General features: G+C 23.0%; 1 protein-coding gene and 1 long non-coding RNA gene across 3 annotated transcripts in view; one reads left to right on the plus strand and one right to left on the minus strand.

Moving 5' to 3' along the window:
• Nucleotides 1-27,871, minus strand: LOC122500481 (probable multidrug resistance-associated protein lethal(2)03659). 2 transcript variants are annotated; one of them, XM_043609425.1, is made up of 16 exons: nucleotides 27,679-27,871; nucleotides 23,338-23,447; nucleotides 23,017-23,159; nucleotides 17,100-17,408; nucleotides 14,393-14,826; nucleotides 13,963-14,119; nucleotides 13,664-13,866; nucleotides 12,650-13,002; nucleotides 12,121-12,335; nucleotides 11,782-12,000; nucleotides 5,313-5,493; nucleotides 5,061-5,234; nucleotides 4,379-4,832; nucleotides 3,671-4,040; nucleotides 2,870-3,566; nucleotides 1-1,378 (listed from the first exon to the last, which is right to left on the minus strand). In XM_043609425.1, the coding sequence occupies exons 3-16, from the start codon at nucleotides 23,091-23,093 to the stop codon at nucleotides 1,232-1,234; spliced, it is 3,990 nt and encodes a 1,329-aa protein (XP_043465360.1). In that variant the 5' UTR covers nucleotides 23,094-23,159; nucleotides 23,338-23,447; nucleotides 27,679-27,871; the 3' UTR covers nucleotides 1-1,231. The 2 variants fall into 2 exon arrangements, with proteins under 2 accessions (XP_043465360.1, XP_043465359.1); XM_043609424.1 differs by lacking the exon at nucleotides 23,338-23,447.
• LOC122500490 overlaps nucleotides 1-27,996 on the plus strand; it is an 85,567-nt gene that overhangs the window by 2,216 nt on the left and 55,355 nt on the right. The window lies entirely within an intron of this gene.

Genomic DNA, 27,996 nt, shown 5'->3' on the forward strand with positions numbered 1-27,996 from the left:
TTAAGTTAAATAATAATTATTATATTTGTTTCATGATTCTTGTACAGGCACTTTTACTTAAAATTATTCGTTTAAAAAGTTACATAACAAAATAGTATACAAGATAGATATTATCTTGTATAACAGCCATTAACAGCCACAATTTGATTTCTTCTTTTTTACTTATTTACAAATATTTTTGTATTATTTAAATAGTTTTGTGGACAAGTAAAAATATTATGGAACCATATTAAAATATAGAAGGAACTTATAAATTTTTTTTTGCAATTGATTTTCTTTTATACAAAAGTCGTTGAATAGTTTACAATATGTAATCTTCTATCAGAAATACTCGTATAAAATTTGTGATTTTATGAGTATACATTAGGTTTATGATATGAAAACGTATCTAAAAGAATTTAAACAAAATTTTTATCCTAAACTTTTGTCCTATATTTTTGGTCCATCATTATTCATTTTGGACAGTAAACACATTTAATTTTACAAAAAAAAACGAATAATAAATAAATCACAAAAATCTGAAAGAGTATTAAAATACTCGAGTTAAGAAATTTGATTTTTAATTAAAAATTTTAAATTTTAAATTTAAATTTAAATTTAAAAATTAAAAATTTTTAATTTAAGTTATTTTATAGTCTGTTTAAGTTGGTTAAAATTCCTATCAAGCACCCGAGAACAATTTGTTTCAGTCTATTAATCACATATACACTTTTTCTTTTCTCTCTTAAAAATATCATTCAAATCAAACACATACAACATGAATTAAAATCTCATTATTCTATAGACTCTTTCATTGTTATTCATAATCGTAAAATAAAGAGTTTGTTATTGTAATTTAAAAAAAAGAAACTAAACTTAACAATACAAAAGTGACTAAGTACACTTGAATTATTATTCCTGCGACAAATCAAAATAAAAAAAAACAGATATACAATAATACTGAGTCTTTACCCGCGTCTCTATAATTGCGACCTAATAATTTTTTTCTATATTTTGAAAGAATAATTTATTTTTCTAGTTTTCTCTTTCTTTTTCTTTCATATATTTGAATATAGAAAGTATATTTTCAATGATTGGTCGCATATTACCAACTTTTACGTGACGAGAACAGTTTTTAACATCTGTTACAAAAAAAAAAGAGAACTTTGTCTTTAAATAAATTTATGAACGATGTCCTATTTCGTCACATGCGAATTATTGTTTATTTAAAAATTCCTAAAATTTTTAAAATTTAAAGAGATGTCGATATATGATGAAGTTCGTAACTTTTTTGCGCTACTGATTTTAAAGCTTCTGCCATTGAATTTCCTGTTTCTTGTACCATACTTTTTAGAACGCTGTTCGTTTTTTGCATCAATAAATGTGGATGATCGAATTCCTGTAAATTAAAAAGATTAAATTTAATTAAATATTTAAATTGAATTTTAGTGAAATTTTGTTATTAAAAACGAATGTCCCTAAAATTAGCGCCGAGAACTTTTTATCGGGGTTTTTAGAGATAAAAAAGACACTAATTTCACTTCTTTCATTTGTCTCGAAAGTTATGACTCTTTCGACTTTTTTCGACTATTTTCGACTATTTTCAAATTCTTAAAATTGTTTTATCTTAATTTTTTAAAATTCAATTACTTTCAAACAAAGTAAATTAAAATTTTTTAAAATTTACTTTTTTAGACTTATTAAAATTGCGTAGAAATCATTTCTAATTAAAATTCTTCATAAAATTGATTACTTTTTTATAGTTTTTAAAAGATTTTATCAAATTTCAATTATTTTTCAAACATTTTACCAAATTTCAATTATTTTTAAAAGATTTTATCAAATTACAATTATTTTTCAACGATTTTACCAAATTTCAAATTATTTTAAAAATATTTTATCAAATTTCAATTATTTTTCAAAGATTTTACCAAATTTCAATTATTCTTCAAAGATTTTATCAAATTTCGATTATTGTAAAAAGATTTTATCAAATTTAAATTATTATTTTTTAAAGATTTTATTTAATTTCGATTATTTTTCAAAGATTTTACCAAATTTCAATTATTTTTTAAAAGATATTACCAGATTTGAATTTTTTGGATATTTTCTAATTCTATATAATTGTCTTTTAAAACTTATTTTTAAATATTTAAAAAAAATTAATATTAAGAATTTTTTAAGAATTTTTTAATTAAAATTTTTGAAATAATATTCTACCTTAATATTTTTAAAAAGAGAAATGGACAGTTTCAATTATTATAAAAAATTGAATTTTTGTATTTAAATAATTGAATTCTCGAAGAGGTTTCGGAAAGTTATTAAAAATTAATGTAGATAATTGATTGACAGTTGAAGTTTAGTTAAAAGTTGTAGAAACTAATTTGATTTTGAAAGGGTTATAGTTTTTTTCTAATTTTAATTGACTAAAGCGACTTTTTTTGCTCGTTAAAAGTCGATCCGAGGCCTGTATTTTCTTATCCTAAAACTTTAGGAAAATTATTTTATTCTTTTTATTTTTGCAAAAAGAAAAAGTTTCATTTTGATTTCAAGAAAAGAATTATTTTTCGTTGCTCACCGTCGACACTAACTTCTAATGGGTCCTAAAATTTTGAACGTACAAATTTTTTCTAGTGAAAAAATGGAAATACTGCAACTGAAAACAATTTAAATTCAAAATTTTTACTTATTTGAGAATTAACTTTTTAATATAACAAAACAATATCTTTTAACAAAATACGAATTTAAAAAAGTAATAAAAATATTGTCGTTAATTTTAACTTTAAAAAATTAAGGGACATTGACGCTAACTTCACGGGTCTAAAACTACAGAGTGATAAAATTATTATTTCTATTTGTTATTATTTTGAATGAAGAAAATTTCTCTTACCACAACATTGCCAGCGTCCATTACCAAAATTCTATCGCTATCCATAACGGTATTCAATCTATGAGCAATTGTAAGTACTGTGCATTTTTCAAATTTAGTTCGAATTGTTTTTTGAATTAATTCATCGGTTCGTAAATCAACATTGGCAGTGGCTTCATCGAGAATCAAAATTGGATTGTTTCTAGCAATGGCCCTAGCTAGACACACCAATTGTCTTTGGCCAACACTTAAATTACTTCCACCTTCATTAACGTGTGCCTCAAGTCCAATTTCTTTGAGTTCAACTTCTTCGAGAGCTTGCCATAGAACGTTATCCTCATAAGCACTGAAAGGATCAAGATTTTTGCGCATTGATCCTGCGAATAGAAACGGTTCTTGAGGAATTATACTGATCTTTGAACGAAGATCGTGAAGTCCAATTTCTCCTGTTTCAATTCCATCAATTTCCACTTGTCCTTCAACATTCGCAAGGCGAAATAGAGCTGAGATTAATGACGATTTTCCTGCTCCGGTACGTCCGATAATACCAATTTTTTCCCTCGACTTAATCACAAAATTGAGATTTTTCAGCACCGGCGGTTCTTCCGGTGCGTATCGTAAGTACACTTGTTTGAATTCAATTTTTCCCGCTTCTGGCCATTCTTCCTTTGGCTTCTTTTCTGGTTTACTCTCCAGGGCTGGTTCACTTTCGATTTTACTGAAATATATATTTTTTTTCTTCAAAAGATTCAAATTCAAACCTTTTTGAAATTAAACAACTTATAATAATTAAAAATATCAGGAATAGTTGAAAATACAAACCTGTACTCCAGTACTCGTTCGACTGATGTCATTTGATTTTCCAATTCTGCGCTTTGTCGCATTCCCCACTGGAACATTCCAGTGAGACCGATACTTTGAGTTATTGCCAATCCAACACTTCCGGCTTTCGTATCGTCCTCTGCTCCAAAAGCAAGAAAACTCAAAGTAACCAGAGCAATGTAGAGGAGGCAGAAAATATCCAAATAAAAACCAAAAGCTCGTGAAGATGCTATGAATATAAACCATGCTGACGAATGCAAATCCTGATGTTGGTCGAATTCCTTTGTGAGAATTTCTTCCGCTTGAAATGCGCGGATTGTCGTCATTCCCTGTAGAGTTGCGTTCAAATGACCAAATACTGGCGAACGAGCTATTTAACAAAGCAAATCGCAGAATTAGTTTTTAATTCAAATTAAAAAAAATATATAACTAAACAAAATATTTTTTTAGGTCTCTACAAAATTAACATTGTTGCTTAACGAAAAAAATTATTGTCCCTTTTGGGTAACTAATTTAGCTTTTATTCACTAACAACCTTTTTATCATTTTGTATTTTGTTCGAATTCAAAATCTATGAAAAAATTTATCTTTTTGATTTTGTACAAAGAAATCATTTTTTACTATTAGCGCCAATGATGCTAACTTTTAGAGACATTATAATATTTTGATAAAATAAATAAAATAAAAATAGTATTCGAAAATACTTACTGACACCTTCGAGTCGTTTAACACTGCGACTAGTCGCGAGATAGAAAACTCTTAGATAATAAAAAATAATTCCAATAATGATGGTCGGTATCAGGAGGAAGTAATTAGAGATAGCGACAACGACAATTATTCCCAAAAGAGAGAGACCAATTTGAACACAATCGATCAAGGCAACTGGTAATATTTCATCAATAGCGCCCATATCCTTTGAGAATCGATTAAGTACTCTGCCTGATGAATTGGTATTGAAAAATCTCATTGTCGCTCTGCTAATGCAACGGAACATTGTATCGTGAAGTTTCTTCGATGCTCTCATGCACATGAGGAAAAATGAGAATGAACGCATTAATGTCACTGTCACTGTCAAGACAGTTAATACCGAGAAAATATAAATGCAAGTCTCCCGAGAAAATGGACCATTCCAGTTTGACACATCAGTTCCATTTATGCTCGACTGTAAAAAAAAAAGTTGACAAATTTAATTCAATTAGAAAATTTAGAAATTAATTTTATATTTAGAAAATTTAATTATCTTGAAAAAAATAGAAAAAAATAATATTTTGTTGCAATGTTCGAAAGAAAAGTTGAAAAATTTCAAATTTTTGAAAGCAAGTTGAAAAAAGTCGAAAAAATCTTTCTATATCCAACATATGTAAATTTCTTTTTTTTTGTATAAACTTACATTTTCCTCAATGTTTACCCAGAAGGCAATGAAATAATCTCCACCACTGGCAGCGAGTTGAGATAAAATGAAAAGTATGAATACGACAAATATCGTGCAATAATTTCCTCCTGCTTTAAAGTAACCGCCATAAACCCATCCACCAATGTTGCCTTTGGTTCTTGTTTCCTCTACCTAAAAGAAAATTTTTCGAGTTATTTAGAATAGTCTTTTTTTCGTAAAGAATATTTTTACTGAATTACAAAATAATACCTCTGCCGGATCGCCTGCCTTGGCGGTGTCATTTGGATTGAAAGAGCTAATGGAACTAACGCTTCCTTGTCGCGATATAGATCTGTTCTCCACCACAGAGGTATTCATTGTTTCTTCTTGTGTTTGCGACTCCAAAAGTTGGCCAAAGTCAATGCCTAAATCTATTAATTCCCTGAAGGTTCTGTAACGAAAGAAAAAGAAGTCAAATAATTATAATACAGACGAAAATTAAGCAAAGAAAATACTTTACTAAAATTTTGAGCGTTCAAATGAAAACAATTTTTTCCTGTATGAATATTTCCAAAAATTACTGTAATGAAATATACATTATAATAATCGTAAGTTTCCTTTCCGTTAGCAAATTATCTGCATTCATTTGTTTGTTTTGAAAATTAAATTTTGTGGGTTAAGTGTTGGCATTTTTTATATATTTTTTAATGTCAAACTTTTTCATGTGGAAAATACTTTACTTATTAAATTGTCTCGACTCTTTGGTAAAAAATCTAAAATTATCAAAAATTCGAAAAATTTCAAAAATCCGTTTTTCTTAAAATTCAACATTTTTTCCTCTCTTTTATGGGATTTAGCTTCATTATTTTTGTGCTTTTGGAAAATACTTTACTTATTAAATTGTCTCGACTCTTTGGTAAAAAATCTAAAATTATCAAAAATTCGAAAAATTTCAAAATTCGTTTTTCTTAAAATTCAACATTTTTTCCTCTCTTTTATGGGATTTAGCTTCATTATTTTTGTGCTTTTGGAAAATACTTTACTTATTTAATAGTCTCGACTCTTTGGTAAAAAATCTAAAATTATCAAAAATTCGAAAAAATTCAAAAATCCGATTTTCTTAAAATTCAACATTTTTCCTCTCTTTTATGGGATTTAGCTTCATTATTTTTGTGCTTTTGGAAAACACTTTACTTATTTAATAGTCTCGACTCTTTGGTAAAAAATCTAAAATTATCGAAAATTATCAAAAATTCAAAAATCCGATTTTCTTAAAATTCAACATTTTTTCCTCTCTTTTATGGGATTTAGCTTCATTATTTTTGTGCTTTTGGAAAATACTTTACTTATTTAATAGTCTCGACTCTTTGGTAAAAAATCTAAAATTATCAAAAATTCGAAAAAATTCAAAAATCCGATTTTCTTAAAATTCAACATTTTTTCCTCTCTTTTATGGGATTTAGCTTCATTATTTTTGTGCTTTTGGAAAATACTTTACTTATTTAATAGTCTCGACTCTTTGGTAAAAAATCTAAAATTATCGAAAATTATCAAAAATTCAAAAATCCGATTTTCTTAAAATTCAACATTTTTTCCTCTCTTTTATGGGATTTAGGTTCATTATTTTTGTGCTTTTGGAAAATACTTTACTTATTTAATAGTCTCGACTCTTTGGTAAAAAATCTAAAATTATCAAAAATTCGAAAAAATTCAAAAATCCGATTTTCTTAAAATTCAACATTTTTTCCTCTCTTTTATGGGATTTAGGTTCATTATTTTTGTGCTTTTGGAAAATACTTTACTTATTTAATAGTCTCGACTCTTTGGTAAAAAATCTAAAATTATCAAAAATTCGAAAAAATTCAAAAATCCGATTTTCTTAAAATTCAACATTTTTCCTCTCTTTTATTGGATTTAGCTTCATTATTTTTGTGCTTTTGGAAAATACTTTACTTATTTAATAGTCTCGACTCTTTGGTAAAAAATCTAAAATTATCAAAAATTCGAAAAATTTCAAAAATCCGTTTTTCTTAAAATTCAACATTTTTCCCTCTCTTTTATGGGATTTAGCTTCATTATTTTTGTGCTTTTGGAAAATACTTTACTTTTTAAATTGTCTCGACTCTTTGGTAAAAAATCTAAAATTATCAAAAATTCGAAAAATTTCAAAATTCGTTTTTCTTAAAATTCAACATTTTTTCCTCTCTTTTATGGGATTTAGCTTCATTATTTTTGTGCTTTTGGAAAATACTTTACTTATTTAATAGTCTCGACTCTTTGGTAAAAAATCTAAAATTATCAAAAATTCGAAAAAATTCAAAAATCCGATTTTCTTAAAATTCAACATTTTTCCTCTCTTTTATGGGATTTAGCTTCATTATTTTTGTGCTTTTGGAAAATACTTTACTTATTTAATAGTCTCGACTCTTTGGTAAAAAATCTAAAATTATCAAAAATTCGAAAAATTTCAAAAATCCATTTTTCTTAAAATTCAACATTTTTTCCTCTCTTTTATGGGATTTAGCTTCATTATTTTTGTGCTTTTGGAAAATACTTTACTTATTAAATTGTCTCGACTCTTTGGTAAAAAATCTAAAATTATCAAAAATTCGAAAAATTTCAAAATTCGTTTTTCTTAAAATTCAACATTTTTTCCTCTCTTTTATGGGATTTAGCTTCATTATTTTTGTGCTTTTGGAAAATACTTTACTTATTTAATAGTCTCGACTCTTTGGTAAAAAATCTAAAATTATCAAAAATTCGAAAAAATTCAAAAATCCGATTTTCTTAAAATTCATCATTTTTTCCTCTCTTTTATGGGATTTAACTTCATTATTTTTGTGCTTTTGGAAAATACTTTACTTATTTAATAGTCTCGACTCTTTGGTAAAAAATCTAAAATTATCAAAAATTCGAAAAATTTCAAAAATCCATTTTTCTTAAAATTCAACATTTTTTCCTCTCTTTTATGGGATTTAGCTTCATTATTTTTGTGCTTTTGGAAAATACTTTACTTTTTAAATTGTCTCGACTCTTTGGTAAAAAATCTAAAATTATCAAAAATTCGAAAAATTTCAAAATTCGTTTTTCTTAAAATTCAACATTTTTTCCTCTCTTTTATGGGATTTAGCTTCATTATTTTTGTGCTTTTGGAAAATACTTTACTTTTTAAATTGTCTCGAATCTTTGGTAAAAAATCTAAAATTATCAAAAATTCGAAAAATTTCAAAATTCGTTTTTCTTAAAATTCAACATTTTTTCCTCTCTTTTATGGGATTTAGCTTCATTATTTTTGTGCTTTTGGAAAATACTTTACTTATTTAATAGTCTCGACTCTTTGGTAAAAAATCTAAAATTATCAAAAATTCGAAAAAATTCAAAAATCCGATTTTCTTAAAATTCAACATTTTTCCTCTCTTTTATGGGATTTAGCTTCATTATTTTTGTGCTTTTGGAAAATACTTTACTTATTAAATAGTCTCGACTCTTTGGTAAAAAATCTAAAATTATCGAAAATTATCAAAAATTCAAAAATCCGATTTTCTTAAAATTCATCATTTTTTCCTCTCTTTTATGGGATTTAACTTTATTATTTTTGTGCTTTTGGAAAATACTTTACTTATTAAATAATCTTGACTCTTTGGTAAAAAATCTAAAATTATCAAAAATTCGAAAAAATTCAAAAATCCGATTTTCTTAAAATTCAACATTTTTTCCTCTCTTTTATGGGATTTAGCATCATTATTTTTGTGCTTTTGGAAAATACTTTACTTATTAAATTGTCTCGACTCTTTGGTGAAAAATCTAAAATTATCAAAAATTCGAAAAATTTCAAAAATCCGATTTTCTTAAAATTCAACATTTTTTCTTCTCTTTTATGCCATTTAGCTTTATTATTATTTGAATTCTTATTCAAGAGAAAAAATGGAAAACTGAAAAAATTTAGAAACTTTTAAAAATTCCAGGCCTTTTCCATGATTTCCCTGATTTCCAGAAGCCTTTTAAAAATTCCATACCATTTCCATGATTTCCATGATTTTTAGATTCTGTAGGAACCCTGCTTTTGTCTGACTTTCTTCTAAATTATCGAATTCAGTGATTTCTGGGGTGAATTTGGTTAAGTTGTAAAATGATTAATTTCTATTTGAATTCGTTTTTTTTTGAATGTAGAAAATCTGATGTTAATTTAATTCTTTTTTCGTTATGCACGGCAAAAAATATTTAGCTGGATGAACTACAGATTTCACTTTAGTAGCGAAATTTTTCAGTGCTCCAATTAATACTTTCGTTATTCTAGAGAAACTTATCGCTATTTCAAGTAAAACTTTTTTCAGTGTGTAATAATTATTATTTCTTTAAAAAGTATTTAATTTAAAATGTCTTTATAAAATAAGCAATGCAAAAGATGACCCAGATACTAATTGTAATTGTTCTAGCCATAGTTTAAGTCTAGTAATATAAATTCTATTTAAATTGAGACCATTGAGTGAAATTATTTGAATTTTAGTTAGTTAAATCTCTTTGTTAGGTTATAATAATTATTTCTTTAAAATTTTTTAAATTGTTTAAAATAAGCAGCCCCATACAACATTCCCGCGCACTTGCGCGCGGATAGTTTGGCTAGTAAATAATAATCTAAAAATAATTTTTTGAAATTAAATTTTACGGTATTTATTTAAAATAAAATTTTTATAATATTCATTACATTTCGAAAAAAATAATTATTTAACGCAATGATTATAAAAATTCTTATAAAGAATTCAATTATTTTCAAAAATAACAAAAAATTTCACAGAAACTCAATTATATTCAGAAATTAAAAAAAATTCTTGTCAAAATTTCAAGTATTTTTATAAATAATAAAATTCTTCTCAGGAATTCAATTATTTTTGAAAATTTTAATAAAATTCTTTGCAAAATTTCAATTATTTTCATAAATAATAAAATTCATCGCTGGATTTCAATTATTTTTAATACAATTTTACATGAATTGCTCAAAAAATGTAATTATTCTTAAAAATTTAATTTCAGTTTCTCGAAAAAATCAATTATTTAAAAATACAATCTTAATTAAATTTTTTTAAAATAACTGAATTATTCTTTTAGATTTTAGTAAAGTTCTTTACAAGAATTCAATTATTTACATAAATAATTTTTCGAAAGAATTCAATTATGTCGATAAATAGCAAAATTATTCCCGAAAATTCAATTATTTTGAGGCATTTTAATAAAATTCTTTGCACTAATCTTTTTAGGAATTTGATTATTTTCAAAAATATTTTAAAAAACCACACAGACATTCAATTATTGTCAAAAGTTTATATAAAATTCTTTTTTGTAAAATTTAATTATTTTTAAAAACTTTTCGCAATTCAATGATTTTGAATATGTACTATTTTCATAAAATTTCCAAAAAGAATTCAAATATTTAAAAAATTTTTTGTAGAAATCTTTTTTTCATGAATAATACCTCTGGAATTCAAGTGTTTAAATTAGAATTTGCATAAAATGAATCGAAAGAAATCAATTATTTAAAAATCTTTATAAAATTCTTCGCAAGAATTACATTATTCTTATAAATATTTAAATTCTTTCATGAATTATAAAATTCGTTGCAGGAATTCAATTTATTAGCAGGATAAGAAAGAAGTAAATATCTTCGATGAAAATTAGGAAAAATTCAGGAAAATAAAAAATATGGAATGTAATTTTTTTTCAGTTTTGCTGTGTCTAAATCGTGTTTTTTTGTCGTCAAGATTGATTTTTCGATAGCTACTTGTTTACTACTTTTTTAGTTGGAAAGCTACTTTTTGTTACTATTTTAAAATAATTTTAAACATTTCACAGGAATTCAATTATTTTTATAAATAATAAAATTTTTTTAAGGAACTAAATTATTTTCATAAAAAATAATTTTAAAATTCTAGAAAATAATAATTGAATTAAAATGATGAAAATAATTTTGATGAAGTTAAGTAATAATATTCTTATAATATAAAATAATGATCTTATTACTTGATCATCTTTAATTATTATAAAACATGAAGAAATCGATCAGTCCGAGTCTTCGACTCGGAGCAATCGATATCTTCATGTTTTATAACAATAGTTTTATAAATTGTTTTTAAAAAAGGTTTGAATTTGAAATTTTTGAATGTCTTAATTCCTCTGGAAAATCCTGTTTCAAAAATAAAATTAAAAATAGAAATTGTGCAAATATTTTTCTTCTTTTTCTAAAACAAAATAATAATTTTGTTAAAAAAATTGTGATTCATAAACAAAAATAATGCAAAATAAATAAATTTTCTATTTCTTAATCACAGTTGTTTATAATAATTTTCTAATTTTGTTTAGAAGTAAAGAACAAAAATTTGCATAATTTCAATTTCACAAAACATAATATTTAACAAAATTTTAGTCCTTTAATGAAAAGATGTGAAAAAAAATCTGACGATTTCTATTTGTCATTACAATTTTGAATTAATTATAAAATAAAAATAATTATAACATTAATTAATAATAATATACAATCTATCTAAAGATAACAAAAAACAAAAGTATAAACAAAAGACAACTTCAAAGTGTGAGGGACAGAAAAAGTGAATGAATGAAAGAATATTTAAATTATTATAGTTAATTAATTATAGTTAATAGTTAATTATCGAGTGCGAAGTCTGAAATTGGAAGTAGTAAAAAAAATATCAGCGCTCAAAATTTTAGGGAAAAAAATATACTTTACCCCTCGGCTTGTATTATTCCATCCTTTAACACAATAATGTGGTTGACATTTTTCAAATACTGCAATTGATGAGTGACGAGAATTCTCGTCTTCCCTCTTAAGTACCTATCGATGCAATCTTCAAACATTCGTTTTCCAACGTGTGCATCAACTGCGCTCAATGGATCGTCCAATAAATAAATATCCGCCTCTGCATAGACTGCTCGAGCAAGATTTATCCTGAAATTTAAATAATATTGGTTAAACTTAATTATCGTAAGACTAATTAATATATTAATAAATAAATAAATAAATGAATATAAAATTATTTTCTGATAAAAATTGCATTCTTTAATGTACCTGGCTCGTTGTCCTCCGGAAAGACTAATTCCCCTTTCACCCACAATTGTTCTATCTCCATAAGGCAATAAGGTGAAATCTCGTTTTAATTGACATTCTTTTATCACTTTGTCGTAACGATATTGATCGTATTTTCGACCAAATAAAATATTTTGTCTAACTGATCCTGCAAATAACCATGGTTCTTGACTTGCGTAGGCAATACTACCTTTTACCTACAAATAACAAGAATTCCCTTTAATTTCCTTTTAATCTCCTTTTCATGATCTTAACATTTTCTCTCAATTATGTTTACATTTTCAACGCATTTGATAATATCTCTAAAATTCCCAACGTTTAAATAAACGAAATTTATTTAATATTTAAACTGTTTAAATTCAAAAGCTTTGAAAAAATCGTTGGTTTTGGAATAAAGAAAATTATAATCGACAATTTTTGAACGTTCAAATGAACGAAATTAGCGTCGACGCTAACTTCAGAGATCTCAAAATTATAATATTGATTTAGAATATTTTTCATTTGGACATACCTGAACAAGCCCTTCGTTAAGTGGCAATTCTTTTAAAATAACATTCAATAAACTCGATTTTCCTGATCCAACTTGACCGACAATTGCAACTAATTGATGGGGTTTCACGTGTAAATTAATACCATGTAAAGTATCTTCTTTGTCACTCTCTAACCATCTAGCACAGCCATTTTTCACTAATACTGAACCCTCGTGTTCTTCCAATTTTTCAAAATTCTTATCACTACTAAATTCGTCGATTTTCGTTATTTTTTTCTCAAACTTTTGTACTTTTCTCTCCGCCACTTCCTCATAGCGCATGAAATTTTGTAGACGTTTTATTGATACAATAGCCTCTGCTATCTGTGTTATTCCTGAAAAAAATTTATTTCCATAAGAAGAAATGAATTATTTCAACAATTTAATAATATTAAATGCAAGCAATACATTCTATTTCTTTTAGGGTGAAAAATATCTTTTCTCTTTTAACCGTTCATCGTAAAAAATGTTGTAAACTTTACAGATGTAAAAATAGTTGAATTTACAATATTTTGTAAAATTCAAATTACTCCTAAAAATAATAAATAATTTTCAAGCTTATTTTCCACACAATCAAAATATTTTATTACCACTAATATGACAATTTTTTCCAAGAACATGCAAGTTGTTAAAATTGATGCAAAAAATATGGAAAAAATTGAAAAGGATTTCCATAAAAAAAACATTTTTGTATATTTTTAGAAAATATTTTATGCTATGAAATATTCATGTGAATAAACTGGCTCATTTGTGGCAATAAGATGTTTTGATTGTATGCTTAAAAATAAGTCCATGAACCTTGAAAAATGTTTATTATTTTAGGAATAACTTTAATTTTACAAAACATTGTAAATTCAACCATTTTTGCTCATTTTTTGTGTAAAAAAATCCCAAAAGATTTTTATGTTAAATTGCAAAAATTATATGAAAATGATATAATTTAGTAATTATATCGCTTTTTGATTTGATCGTTTGTGAATTTGTTCATGAAATTACCTTGAGGGAAGAAGACGGTCATTGTTTGTCGAAGAATATTATAATAAGCAGTCAACATAAAAACTGTTTCGGCAGTGATTTGATTACCATAGAGTACATAAGCTAAAACTGTTATGAAGAGTGATAATCTAGTTGAGAACATAATGAAGGACATAATAACACCCCTAATATATGACGTTGCTCTTATGACATGAATTTCTTTCCTAAAATACAAAAAAAAAGAAAGTAGATTAAAAAAATACTCTACAGAAAAAATAATCAATTAGGAAATGATTAAATTAGTGGAAAATTATATTTACTTTCTCGCCTTTTCAATAAGAGCGCTAAACGGTTTTTCCCATGTATACATTTTTATCGCCTGAATTCCAGTGATTATCTCATTAGTTAATCGGACTCTTTCATCAGTTCTAATTGCAGTGCGCAGTCTCAATACTGATGATTTCTTACCCAAAAAACCTGCAAAGAATAAAATAAGTATTAATACGTCTCCAAATAATAATAATCATTTTTTATATAGAATTTCAGTTCTATTTCTTTTCGTCTAAAGTTTTCCTTTTGTCTAAATAAATAAATATAAAAAAAATAAAATAAAAAAATAATAATATATAAATAAATATTAATAAATAATTGGAATAAAAATTAAAAAAAAAATTTTAGTCAAAAATTTGAGTAAAAAAATATTTTTTCCATTAAACCGTTGATTATAAACATTGTGATCTTTTTTTTCACCTTGTAATGGAATGAATAGAAGAAGTGTCGCGACTCCAATAATAGCGGCAACTCCAACTTCCTGGTACATAAAATACGTAATAATAATTGTTTCCAATGGTCCAATCCACAAATAATGAACGAAAATAATTGCCAAATCAAATCGATTAACATCATTTGAGAGGAGATTGACAGCCTGACCAATTGTTGTCTCGCCCAAGGCAGTTTTTGACAATCGAAGTGCCTTCCTGTAGATTAGTGTGCAACAGGCCACTCGCATTTTCATTCCCATATGTAAAATTGCCATCATGTACGGATGAATTACAAATATATTAATTGCCGAGCATAAAATTATTCCAAACGCATAGAGATAAGCATCCGAGTACGATATTGGTTTATCCGGATCAGGGCGGAAGAAACGTAAAAAACGAAATAGAAACAGTGGCTGCATTACTCTGTATTAAAAAAAGAAAATATTAAAATTAAATTCATGTTTTTACAGAATTTCTAATTTAGAAAATTAGAAATTTTACTGAGAAAATTTAATTATGACAATAATGTTGTTCATTCACACGATGACAAGGTCGATACATTTGCCTTGTTACAGTATATTAGCTAAAAAAAATTATCATTATATTCTAAGTCTTGGAAATATTAACACCGATGATAATAATATACAAGGAAAGCGTACGTCTAGGGTCTCATTAAAAAATCATAAGAATAGAAAATCTATTTCTTTTTCGGATAATTACAAATATTAGTTTTCGGAAAATTTAACGAAAGTGGGTAAAATAGGTTTTGTTAGAAATTTTACATTTGGAAATATTTAGTTTAGAAAATTTTAATAAATTTGAAATAATAAATAATATTAAATTTTGAAAATAATTAAATTGTTTAAAAGAATTTATTGGAAATTTTGAAAATAATAATTGATTTCTTTCGAGATTTTATTAAAATGTATTGACAATAATTAAAACTCCGGCAAAGAATTTTATTACCTATTTATAAAAATTCATGCAATGAATTTTATTCATTTGGAAAATAATTGGAATCTTATTGAAAATTTCATTTAAATTTTCAAAAATAATTGAATTCTTGCTAAAAATATTATTAAAATTTTTGAAAATAATTTAATTCTCTCGAGGAATTTAATTAATTGTATTAAATGCTTACAATGAATGTTATTAATTTTGAAAATAATTGAAATCTTATTGAAAATTTCATTAAAATAATTGAATTCTTGCTAAAAAATATTATTAAAATTTTTGAAAATAATTGAATTCTCTCGAGGAATTCAATTAATTGTATTGAATGCTTAGAATGAATTTTATTTATTTTAAAAATAATTGAAATCTTATTGAAAATTTCATTAAAATTTTCAAAAATAATTGAATTCTTGCTAAAAAATATTGTTAAAATTTTTGAAAATAATTGAATTCTCTCGAGGAACGAATGCAATTAATTGTTATAAATGCTTGAAATGAATTTTATTAATTTTCATGACAATAATTGAATTCTTGCGAAAATTTTATAAAAAATAATTTAACTATTTCAAAGAATTTTATTATTTATAAATATAATTGAATTCTTGCGAAGAATTTTATTCAAATTACTGTAAATAATTGAATTCCTTTAGAGAATTTTAATATCTATAAAAATAATTGAATTCTTGCGAATAGAATTCCTGCGAAGAATTTTACTATTTATGAAAATAATTGAATTCTTGCAAAGAATTTAAATATCATTGAAAAAACTCAGTGAATTCCATAAAGAAATTATATTGAAATTGTATTGAAAATAATTAAATTCTTACAAAGAATTTTCTTAAATATATTGAATTCTTTCAAGAAATTTTTAGAAATAAATAATAATAATTCATTAGTTCGAAAGAGAATTTTTTAATTTTGAATCTGAAATTATTATAATTAAAAAATTAATGTTGATATTTAAAAATAAAGATTTTTTAATCTGCAGAATAATAATAAAAAATTAAACACCGCGTTTAATTGAATTAAAAATTCACTGAAGAAAATTTTTTATATTTAAACAACAACAACAACATATTTTTGTTGGATTAATAAAAAAATGTTTAGTTATCTAAAAATTCTTTTACTACAAAATAAATTATTTTAAGGAACTAAAAAATCTATTTTCATATTGTAAATTTGTTAAACACACGAAAAACAAAATCAATTATTATTATTAATAACTAATTTCTAAGTAATTTTTAATTTGAAAAATTAAAAATGTTAAAATTAAATTTTGGGGACTTAACGATTCAGTTGATTCCTCTTGAAAATCGGACCTGGGTCGCGCTTGTTCAATTGGCACATAAAGTTTTTTCTTGGGAAAGTAATAATGAATGAAAGATCTAAGAAATAATGGTTGCATCAATCTGCACGTAAAATAAAAACTTAACTTTATTCCTTTATATTCACAATTTATAATTTCAACACAGGTCAAATTGATTGACTCTTAATAATTAACAGTGTTCTACTTGTATGGGACGTTTATATTAAAAAAAAATTCTTTCTTGAGAGAGAATTTTCTCTCTCTTTCTCTCTTGAGGGAAAAAAAATTATTGTTGACTATCAAGAAAAATAATAAATAAATAAAATAAATAAATAAAATAAAAATATAAAAAAAATAAATAAAATAAAAAAAATAATAAAAATAAATAAAATAAATAATATTTAATAATAATAATAAAATAATAATTTTCTCTCACCTTAAAACAATTTCCATAACTGCCAATAAAACTCCGTACATCATTACTTTTGCTCCAAAACATTTTATCAATACTCGTAGTAGGCTTGGTTCTTTTAATTTTGATTCCTTCTCGTCTCCATTATCTTTCTTGTAGTCATTGCTTTGTGTTTCGGAAAAGTTAGTTTTATTTAATCGTTTGAACTCTGCTTGCCATATTTCTGTTATTTTTTCACCTAAAATACTACTTGTGTGCTCTTTAAGAGGCTTATATAGATCACTCACTTCCAAATCTCTTTTATATCCCAGCCAAAATGTTCGTAAAATCCATCTATTTCAAAGAAAATTTACATTATTAGATTAATATGAGAAATCATTTTTAATTATAAAATTACTTTCTAGAAATAATTTTTAATTAACTTTTAATTAATTTTTAATTATTAATAATAAATAAATAAAATTAATTTAAATGAAATCAATTAAAAAAAATTTAGGTATCTTAATGAAGAAAGTAATTTGAATATTTTATTAAATATTTATCAATTAAAATTACCGTTACAATTACAATTACGATTATTTATTCGCACTAGTCGTTAATTTTAATCTCTTTCTCTCTTCAATAACAATACAACATAAAGCTATTAAAAAAAATTAGTTCAAGATTACATATATATATAAATTTGCAATCTTTTAAAAATTAAAACAAAATAATTTGTATTCACATAAAATTTAATGAGGAAAAAAATATATTATGGAAAAAAATAACAAATAAAGTGATTACTTATTATTTCTTATTGACTGTGACTTGGCAGTTTCATTGGGAATTTTTTCAAACCCATACCTAGTGTTATTATTTAACTGTCAGATGATTGACGCTCTTTATTTTTGTCAGACAAATGATTAGAGATAAGATATATTAATAATTGACATCGACTGATTTTAAAAGGACAAATTTATCTGAAAACTTTTTGGAACATTTACAAATTAATTAATGTATTGCTTTATCAGTATAATAAAGACATATGGAGAATTTTTTTTTAAACTACATGCACATAAAATTTAGATTAAGCAATATTTTGTTGTTGTTTTTTTTGTTATTACATAGGAACATAATTTTTAAAGCCTCAATTAAAAAAAGTTGTTAAATTTTCTTATTTTTTCTACATTTTTTCTAAAAAAAAAATTTCTAAAGTAAAAAATGTATTTTGTAATTTTTTATTTGAATTTAGTCAAACTTTTGGGACAGAAGATAAAATTAAGTATAACAATTATGAAAGAGACAAAAAAATAGTTAACTTGTGAGCTACTTTAAACTTTCAATAATTTAGGTATAGATTGCTTAACATTTTTTTTTATAGTTTTATGATCTTTGAGCAAGTAATAAATAGGATTATAAAATAAAGAAGAAAAAATTTTTTTCTAAGGAATGAGGTCATTGGAATAATATTTTTTTGTGTTTTTATCAAAAAAGGCCTCAATAAAAAAAGATGTTTTGATTTGAAGAAGAAAATAGTTTATTAGAAAAAGAATTAGAAATACAATTTAAATTGAAATGAATTAAATTTAATACAAAGGAAAATAAAAAAGAAAATAAAGTACATCCCAAAAGATGAATATATAGAGATTAATAAGTTTGAGATTAAGTAAAAAGATAAAATATATTGCTATCAACAACTGTATTTAAATAATTATCAATGTTCAAACATTAAATTAATGATTATCTTTTCTATAGTTGTGAGAATTCGCAATATTCTTATGTAACTTTATAGTCTTCTTTAATTGAGTATTTTGTAAGAAGTGTTACATTGTTTGTCCATGTTGTATGTAATTTTGGTAAAAAAAAAAAAATTTTTTTTTCTCAAAAAAATAAAATTTTAAAAACATAAAATGTGACAATTAACTTGTTTTCGATTATATAATTTCGGTCAAGTCTCAATCTAAAACTGATAAAATTCAAAAATTGAATCTTGATTATTATAGTCCATAAAGTGCTCAATTACGGAAATAAGATAAGACGCCCGCACATAGGACTAAAAATAACTTTTTGAAGAACCCTTCAAAATTATTTAATAATAGATTATAAAAAAAATGAGACAAAATTCCCTTGAAATAATTTTCTGAAAGTTTCTTCGCAGGGGAAATAAGTAATATAGAATTCAGTTAAAAATTAATTTCGTTTTTTTGTATGATCCACAATGAGAGACTGAAGTCCAAAATGAAAAAATAAAGAGAGAATTGTCTGTAAATACTAAAATTATTGCTACAAATAAAATTCATTTTTAGATTTAAATAAAATTTAATTGCAATATTAAAAAAAATTATGAGAATAAATAAAATTGAAGAGATTTAGAATTACTATTATTATTATTATTATGATCGCAAGATAAGTTCATCTTGCATTGAGAAAGAATGGAAAAAAGAACCTTCCACCGAACGACAGAAGGTCAATTTCCATCCAATTTTCATTGTACTTTTACAAATTGCAAATTTATAATCTTGAAACTGATCGTAAAATTTAAAATATAATATTTCATTCTGAAGATTTTTTTTTAGAAAAAAAGAAATATATTTTTTAACAGTTCGTTTTACAGATTTTGTAACTGCACATTTTTTTATTACACTATTAGTCCAGTAAATAGTAAATAAATAAAGAAAAAAACGGAAATTATGTCAACATTCAAGCAAAGTAATTTTTACGTCAATATTTACAATATTCTTCCTTTTGCAAAAAATGTAAATATTCTAGATTTAATTATTTAAAATTGCCCTCATGCAAAACTAGTTCACGAGTTTTTTTTTTATAAAAGCATGAATTCATTTAAATATATTTTTACATTCAAATTACAATGTGTACTTTACACACAAATTTTTTTATATTGTTTTTTTTTATTCAATAAATAAGTGAGGAAAACATTTACTTTTTTATTAAAAATAAACTAATAATTAATTATTAAAGAAATAATCTCGGAAATAATTACAGTGTATATTTAACACCCGCAACTATTTTTATATTGTTTATTCAATAACTAGAAAGGGAGGGAAAATTGTAATTTTTAGTTAAAAATAAAGTAATAATTAAATTTTTATTTTAATAATAATAATATTATTAAAAAATTTTATAATAATAATAATTAAGTTGTATTAATTTTTATAATTTTGTAATTTTTATTTAGTTATTTATTTATTTATAAATTAATATATAATTATAAATTATCAGAAATCTCTAAAGTTTCGAACGTTCAATTAAATGACGCGACGATTTTTTTGGTTCAAATTTGAATTTTATTAAAAAACAATTTTTTTTATATTAAAAAAAATTATTAACTAAGAAAATATATTTTTTTTAATTTTATTACAGCTATTTTTTTAAACTTATGTTTGTAATATTATATTTATGTTTAAAAAAAAAAATTCGTTCACTGGAAGTTTCAAAACTTTAGGAAATTAATTATAAAATTGACAGAAACAATTAATTAGTAATTAATATTTCCATTATTAAAATATTATTTCAAATTTACTACGTATTAAAAGCAAAACAAAATTAACAAAAAAGCATTAAATGCTTAGAAAATAAATTTTTTGGAAAAAATTTCGAAGATTTAAAACCAACTATTTGTCTATTAACATACAATTATTTACTTGAATCAAATAAATTTGTTACAAATAAATGTTTATTTGCCAATAGACAAATAATCGTTTATTTGAATGAAATAAATTTTTTTCTCTCAGTGTATTGAATATTTTGTTTTTAGTTTTTACACTTTTGTTGAAATTTAAAGGAAAAAAAAATCACTAACATAATAGTTTAAAAAGGAAAAGTCTTTTAAAAAATAGAAAATAAAAAAAGTTTTCAGAAATTCGCAAACAACCGGTTATTGATTTCCTTTATTTTCAAGGTTGTAAACTCCGATTTCATCACAATGAAACGCGCTCCTACCTCTATTACTCAATTAATTTCTATCAACATTGGAGGTATTAGATAAAGTGTTTTCTATTTTATCAGATCAATTGTCATTTCTCCTTCGCAATTAAAGAAAAAGAAAAAAAAACCAGTTCAATCAACAAGGTGACTAAAATGAACAATAATTAACCCTCCGGTATAGAGAATTTATAAATTCTCGATATTAACGTGTTTGTATATGTAACTCTTGCATTCCGCAAGAAATATACACATTTTTTGTTAAATCATGGTCATTAACAGATAACTTAAAATTGCTCACAATATAATTGAGACTAATGGAAATAATTAAATTCTAATTAGATCGAATTCGGAATCAATATATTGAAACAATACTTTTGTTTTTTTTAAATAAAAATTATTTTTTAGATTCTATTTAAATTTTGAATTTTATTCTAAAATTACTAAATTACTAAATTTTGGTCTAAAATCACTAGATTTTACTCTAAAATACTCAACGCTCAGCTTCGAAAAGTATTTATTTTGAGTTTTTAGAGATGATAATGGGACTAATTTCACTTTTTTCATTCACTTAGGGAGTTATAAAAATTCTTCGCAGAATTTCAATTATGTTCAAAAATTAAAAAAAAATTCTCGTCAAAATTTCAATTATCTTTATAAATAATAAAATTCTTCATCGGAATTAAATTATTTTTTAAAATTTTAATAAAATTCTTGGCAAAATTTCGCAAAAATTCAATTATTTAAAAAAAATTTAATAAAGTTCTTTTCAAGAATTCAATTATTTTTATATAATAATAAAATTCTTCACCGAAATTCAATTATTTTTATAGACTTGAATAAAATTCGTTGCAAACAATTCAATTATTTATATAAATAATAAAATTCTTCACAGAAATTCAGTTATTTTTATAAACTTAAATAAAATTCGTTAGGAAAATTAAATTAAAAAAGTAAAAAAGTAATATTAAAATGCTTCACAGAAATTCAATTATATTCAGAAATTAAAAAAAAATTCTTGTCAAAATTTCAAGTATTTTTATAAATAATAAAATTCTTCTCCGAAATTCAATTATTTTAGAAAAATTTTAATAAAATTCTTGGGGAAATTTTAATTATTTTCATAAATAATTAGACTCATCGCAGGATTTTAATTAATTTAATACAATATTTTAATCAAATTCCTCAAAAAATGTAATTATTCTTAAAAATTTAATTAAAATTTGTCAAAAGAATTCAATTATTTAAAAATTTCTTGATAAAATTCTTTATGAGAATTTAATTTTAACAAACATTCAATTATTCAATAAATTATTTATTTTTTAATTTAAATAATTGAATTCTTCTAGAATGTTCTAATAAAAATTGATTTAAAAATGAATTACCGAATAATCGATTTATTATTTATGAAAATAATTGGATTCTTGCAACGAATTTTAATACATTTTTTTCAATAATGGAATTTTTTTGAGAAATGTTACTACTTGTAAAAATAATTGAATTCTTGCGAAGGATTTTATTAGGATTTTTGTAAATAATTAATTTTTTTTTGAAAAATTTTATGGTCTAATATTCTTATAAGTTGTTGAATTTCAAAAAAAATTTGAATTTGAACGTTTTGAAGAATTTTAATTCCTACAGAAAAATAATAATGATTAAATATTTATTTAAAAAAGAAGTTATTGATGTTTTCGAATAATTTTAGAATTAAATAAATTCGTAAGTAAATGTAATAGAACATTTTTTTGAGTATCTAATAATTTTTAGAGTGAATCAGAATATTCTTTAGGGTCAGAGAAAAAGTGAAAATTTTGTCTGAAAATCAGGGAAAAGTGAGGGAAAAATTAAAAATAAATATTTGTGGCAACTCTGATTAAAATGGAAATAATTTGTCGCAAGTAAATTATTTTTTTCATAATAGACAAGTAATCGTTTATTTGAATCAAATAAATTCTTATTTTTCCAGTGTAATTTTAATGATTGGAAATTAAAATAATAATAACAATGTTTGTAAACTTACGAGAATGAAAGAACACTGAGAGGATTTGCCTTTTCTCTTGGATTTTTCACCTTCTCAGCATAAATTTTTCCATCCATGATCTCTTTAAATCACCAACAATCTCGTTCAAAATTTTCTCCCTTCTGTACTTTCATAGAGAAAATCTGCAAAAAAGAATTCAAAATTAATTAACAATTCTTAACTTCAATTTATTTAGTTTTATTAATATTTATTATTTATTTTCAAAATTAAAAATTATCAATAGTTAGAAAATTATTTATACTGAAAAAAACTTATTTAGTTCAAATAATTTGGTTGCTCGACAAATAAATTTTTATTTACCTTAATAATTTACTAATTCAAAAATTAGTAGAAATTACTACAGTAGAACCCGGTTAATACGCTCCCGTTTAATACGATTTCCCACTTAAAACGCTCATTTATAGTGGTCCCTGTAATTAAAGACATACATTTTATTTCCCGCTTAATACGTTTTCCCGCATAAGACGCATTCTTAGCGCGGTCCCTACAGAATCGTATTAACCGGGTTCTACTGTATTTATTAGTAAAATTTACTAATTCAAAAAATTTTTTAAATTCATAAAAATTTATTTCCTCTGTAAATTAAAATTTTTTTACAATAATTTTGTGTCTAGTGTCTACTTTGTTAACAATATGTTTGTGCCAACTGTAATTATTCGATAATAGTCAAGCAACTGTTTATTTTTCATTATTGAAAAAAAATATTTATCAGGATATAAAGAAGAATATTTTAACAGTTTACTTCAACCTTATATCACAATATATCAATTAATTTGTTGAATTTAAAATTTAACGGTTCAATAATTTTCATATCTTAATATTCTATGTAACTTTTAAAGAATTCCAAACATATTATTGTGAAAGAATTTCACTGTACTATTAATTTACTATCAGAAAAAGTAATTAACAAATGATAAGCGAGATATCTCTTTAATATTCACGCAATTTATGCGGAAACACGCATGATTCATCGTTAATTTTCAAACTATCGATATTCCCAACAGCTGATAGATTATAAAATTTATTTTTTTGCGAAAAAAAGTAATAATTACACTATCTATATAGATTGTAATAATTTTACTACTCATGATTGATTAAGTTTTAATTCATAGTCTGTATGTTTTTTTTTATTTATTACATGTTTTGTTTTCAGTCTAAATTTAAATATTTGAATTATTTACAATTATTTATATATTTAAATGAATTTTTTTTTTTTGAAATAGTGCCCAATCATTATTATTAGTATTTTTTTCGATAATGCCAAACTTTGTATATTACTAAGTAAGGAAATTTTTTCAGTAATATTTTGCTGAATCATCTTCTCTTTCTTTTCATTATCTTGCGGGTGTTCCAGAAATAGCCATTTTATTTTGTATTTTTATCAGAATAATAAAAATAAATAAATAAATAATATTTTAATAATAATTGTAATTAAATTATGAATAGTAATTTTATTTAATAGGACCTGACAATAATTTTATTCAATTGTAATTTATTTATATAATAGATTCTAATTAATTGGTATCATTTAGTTTATGAAATTAATTATAATATTTACAATGAAAAATTAATTTTTAAATTATTTTTTTACAATTATTTTAAAAAACAATTATTTATTATTATTATTATTATTATTATTATTATTATTATTATTATTATTATTATTATTATTATTATTCAAGTAAATTCGTAAATAAAAATATAATAAATTAATGTGTTAAATATTTTTACTAAGAAATAATTAAAAATTCCAAATTATTCTAAACATGTCAAAAAATTTATTCGCAACAATTTCAAAATTATCTTGAAAAAAAATTGTGAAGTAAAATTTTACGCAAACTAATTTTTGAAAAATTTAAAATAAAATTATTCAGAACTTCAATAATTTTTAATAATAAATGTTTAAAAATAATTATTTATCTTTCTCCAGCAATATTAAAAATTTTATAATTGAAAATTTTCTGCAACTGAATTATTTCTAAAAATTTTAACTGTAAACTAAAAAAAAAATTATTTGATTCAAATAATTGATTTCTTGTCTATTAATTAATAAATATTGACCTACTTGAATCAAATAATTTTTGTTTGAATTAATTAAATATGGTATTTGCTTGAAATGCTGAAATTATTATTTCAAATACAATTTATTATGATTTAGATAAAAATTATTTGACTCAAGTAAAAATTTTTTTGATATAATAGACAAATAATTTGTTAATTAGGTTAAATAAATATTTTTTTCATTGTATAACAATAAATTTTGTAATTATTTAATGAGAATTATTGTAAAAACTGATTTTATTACTTTTTTATATTACATTCAATTTATATAAATTTATTGTAATATATATTGTAAAAATATTAAAATTCAAAAATTATTTGACTACAATTCATTAATTTTATTCTTTTTGATATTTATTTAAAACTAATAAATAAAAATTGAAAATAGAAGTTGAGATAAATTCCTTTCAAATACAATTATATTTGTTACCAACATTAATAATTAATAATTAAAATTAATTAAAATAATTTATTTTATATTTAACTAATTATAATCGTTTTTATAAAAATAAATTTTCAAAATTATTTTAAATTATAGAAATTGATTTTATTCTTTCTTTTTTATTCCATAAAAATTAAATTCAAAAAATGAAAATGAATAAATTTTTCTGTTATTTATTTCAAACTATTAAAATGATTCGAAATTGAAAGTATATGTATAGAGGCAGTTGAAAAAAGTCCTATTAAAAATCCCTTAGCAAGTATATAATTATATACATTACATTCCTTATTTACCCAATCTATGTCTATATAGTGAGCTTCTGGTATAAACTTTAAGTAAGCTTTATGAGAATTTTCTAATTTATTAAGGTCGGATGACAAATCTATTTTGTCGTTTAACCATATTGATCGAGAGTCAAGATAACATAAAAGATAAGAGATCTGGTAGTCCAACTTTACAAAGAATACAATAAGATAAGCCAACGGCAAATTCTAAAAAATAAAATCTACTGTTGTTAAAAGTTGGCAGGAAAAATTTTGCAAAAAAATTTTTTTTCCCTCTACTTTATTTACGCGCATATTGAATATATATACAATAATTTCAAAAACAATTTCTCCTTTCTCTCTCAATTATCAATTTTGAAAATTGACATTTTGTTTTCTGTAAAGCGATTTTTGTTTTAAATAAAAATTTGAAATTGATGGCTTTTCTATTTCATATTCTCATTTTTGTGTATGAGATAAAAAAGTGGATTTGTAAAGACAAAAACAGTCGCTTTACGTAATTCATTCAACAGCTGTGGTTTTATCATTAAACTAACAGAAAGTTAAATTAATCAAAGAAATAAATTTAAGTGTTCGTGTGAAGCGTGTGAAGTTCAAGATTTTGTGAGAAAATTTTTGTTTCTATAAAATATTTTTTATATTCTAAAAAAAAAATATCATTTTAAAGAAATTAAAAGGAAGGGAAACAAATTTTTATGTATCATAGGAAATGAATCATAAATATTTTTTTCCTCGCCTTTGTGTTATAATTAACTTTATATTTGTTTATTTACTTAGTGTTATAGTGCCAATTATTTTAATAATCAATAGCTTTTAATTAATTTTTGAATACTAATATAATAATATAATAATAATATTAATTATATAATAAAATATAATTTTAATATTAAAAATATAATATCTAATATTATATATCTAATATTATAATATCTAATATTATAATTTTATTTTTTTTTCCTTTTTATTATTTTTTTTGTTCTTTATTTATTATTATCCACGAAAGGATAATTATTTTTTGTCTCACAAATACAAAATTTTGGTTTGAATTCATATCATTTTTTTTTATTATTTGAACAGAAAAGATTATTTATTTCCTTTTGTTGAAACGTTGTTAAAAAATTAATCAAAATGATGAGGATGTTAAATTTTTTATAGTTAACTTTTCAAATACATATAAACAAATTTTTAATGAAGTTTTTCAATGTTATTAAAATTATATTTACACTGCAAAAAAAATAATAATCTGTTAAAACTTATATTATTGTTTACTTTATGTTAACATGAAGAGTTGCACATTTTGATTCTGTTTAAATTAATGTTCTTGTGTAATTTGATAAGATAAATTTGCTAATATTTGCTAGATTACAATAACAATTACAAATTGCAATTTCACTGTCAAAGACGTGCCAGTATTTAAAAATGAATCAGTAATTGTTTCTCAAGGTTAATACTTGAACCCATATTAAAGATTCTCTTATGTAAGGCACATAATGTCAAAATTCACCTAAATTAATCGAAAATTTCAAAATTGTTCTTATAAATATTTCTCTATTAAGAAAGAGAAATTTTTTATTGTTAAAATATTTGCCAAAACAATATGACTTTCAGTTATAATTAAAATTTTCAAAAAGAGAATTTACACAAAAATTTTACTTAACCTTAATTTTCCTTATACAGTATTTTTTTTACAAATAAAATAAATATAAAATATTGTTAATTAAATGTCTCGTATAAAATAAAATTCTATTGTCAATTAAATGTCTTTTGTCTAATGTTAATTTAAACAAATCAAAATGTGTTTTTTTTAAATGAAACTTGAAGTTATAATAAAATTTTGACATTTTGTTTACTCACCCAATTCGGAAATTGAAAATGTATCAGATGTAAATAATTTGTGAATTAGGCGATGGTTCGGAAAAAAAAGCAGGGAAACTAATTTTTCTTGAGGAGAAAATAAATCCGATGTCTACTTCCCGAGATTGTTAATTAACTACTGACTGAAACAATTCTGAAAGAATTTTTAAGCAATGGTCTTTCTAGTATGTGTCTGTATATGTCATTGGTTAAATCTGCAGAAACACGTGATGCGGCGAATCAGATGAATGGACTTCCTCACTGAGCATGCGTAAAAAACATATGTTTTAATTCAATATTTGTCTTTAAACAATACCT

This window comes from Leptopilina heterotoma, unplaced genomic scaffold (assembly GCF_015476425.1).
Source record: "Leptopilina heterotoma isolate Lh14 unplaced genomic scaffold, ASM1547642v1 Lhet_187, whole genome shotgun sequence".
Classification (NCBI taxonomy): domain Eukaryota; kingdom Metazoa; phylum Arthropoda; class Insecta; order Hymenoptera; family Figitidae; genus Leptopilina; species Leptopilina heterotoma.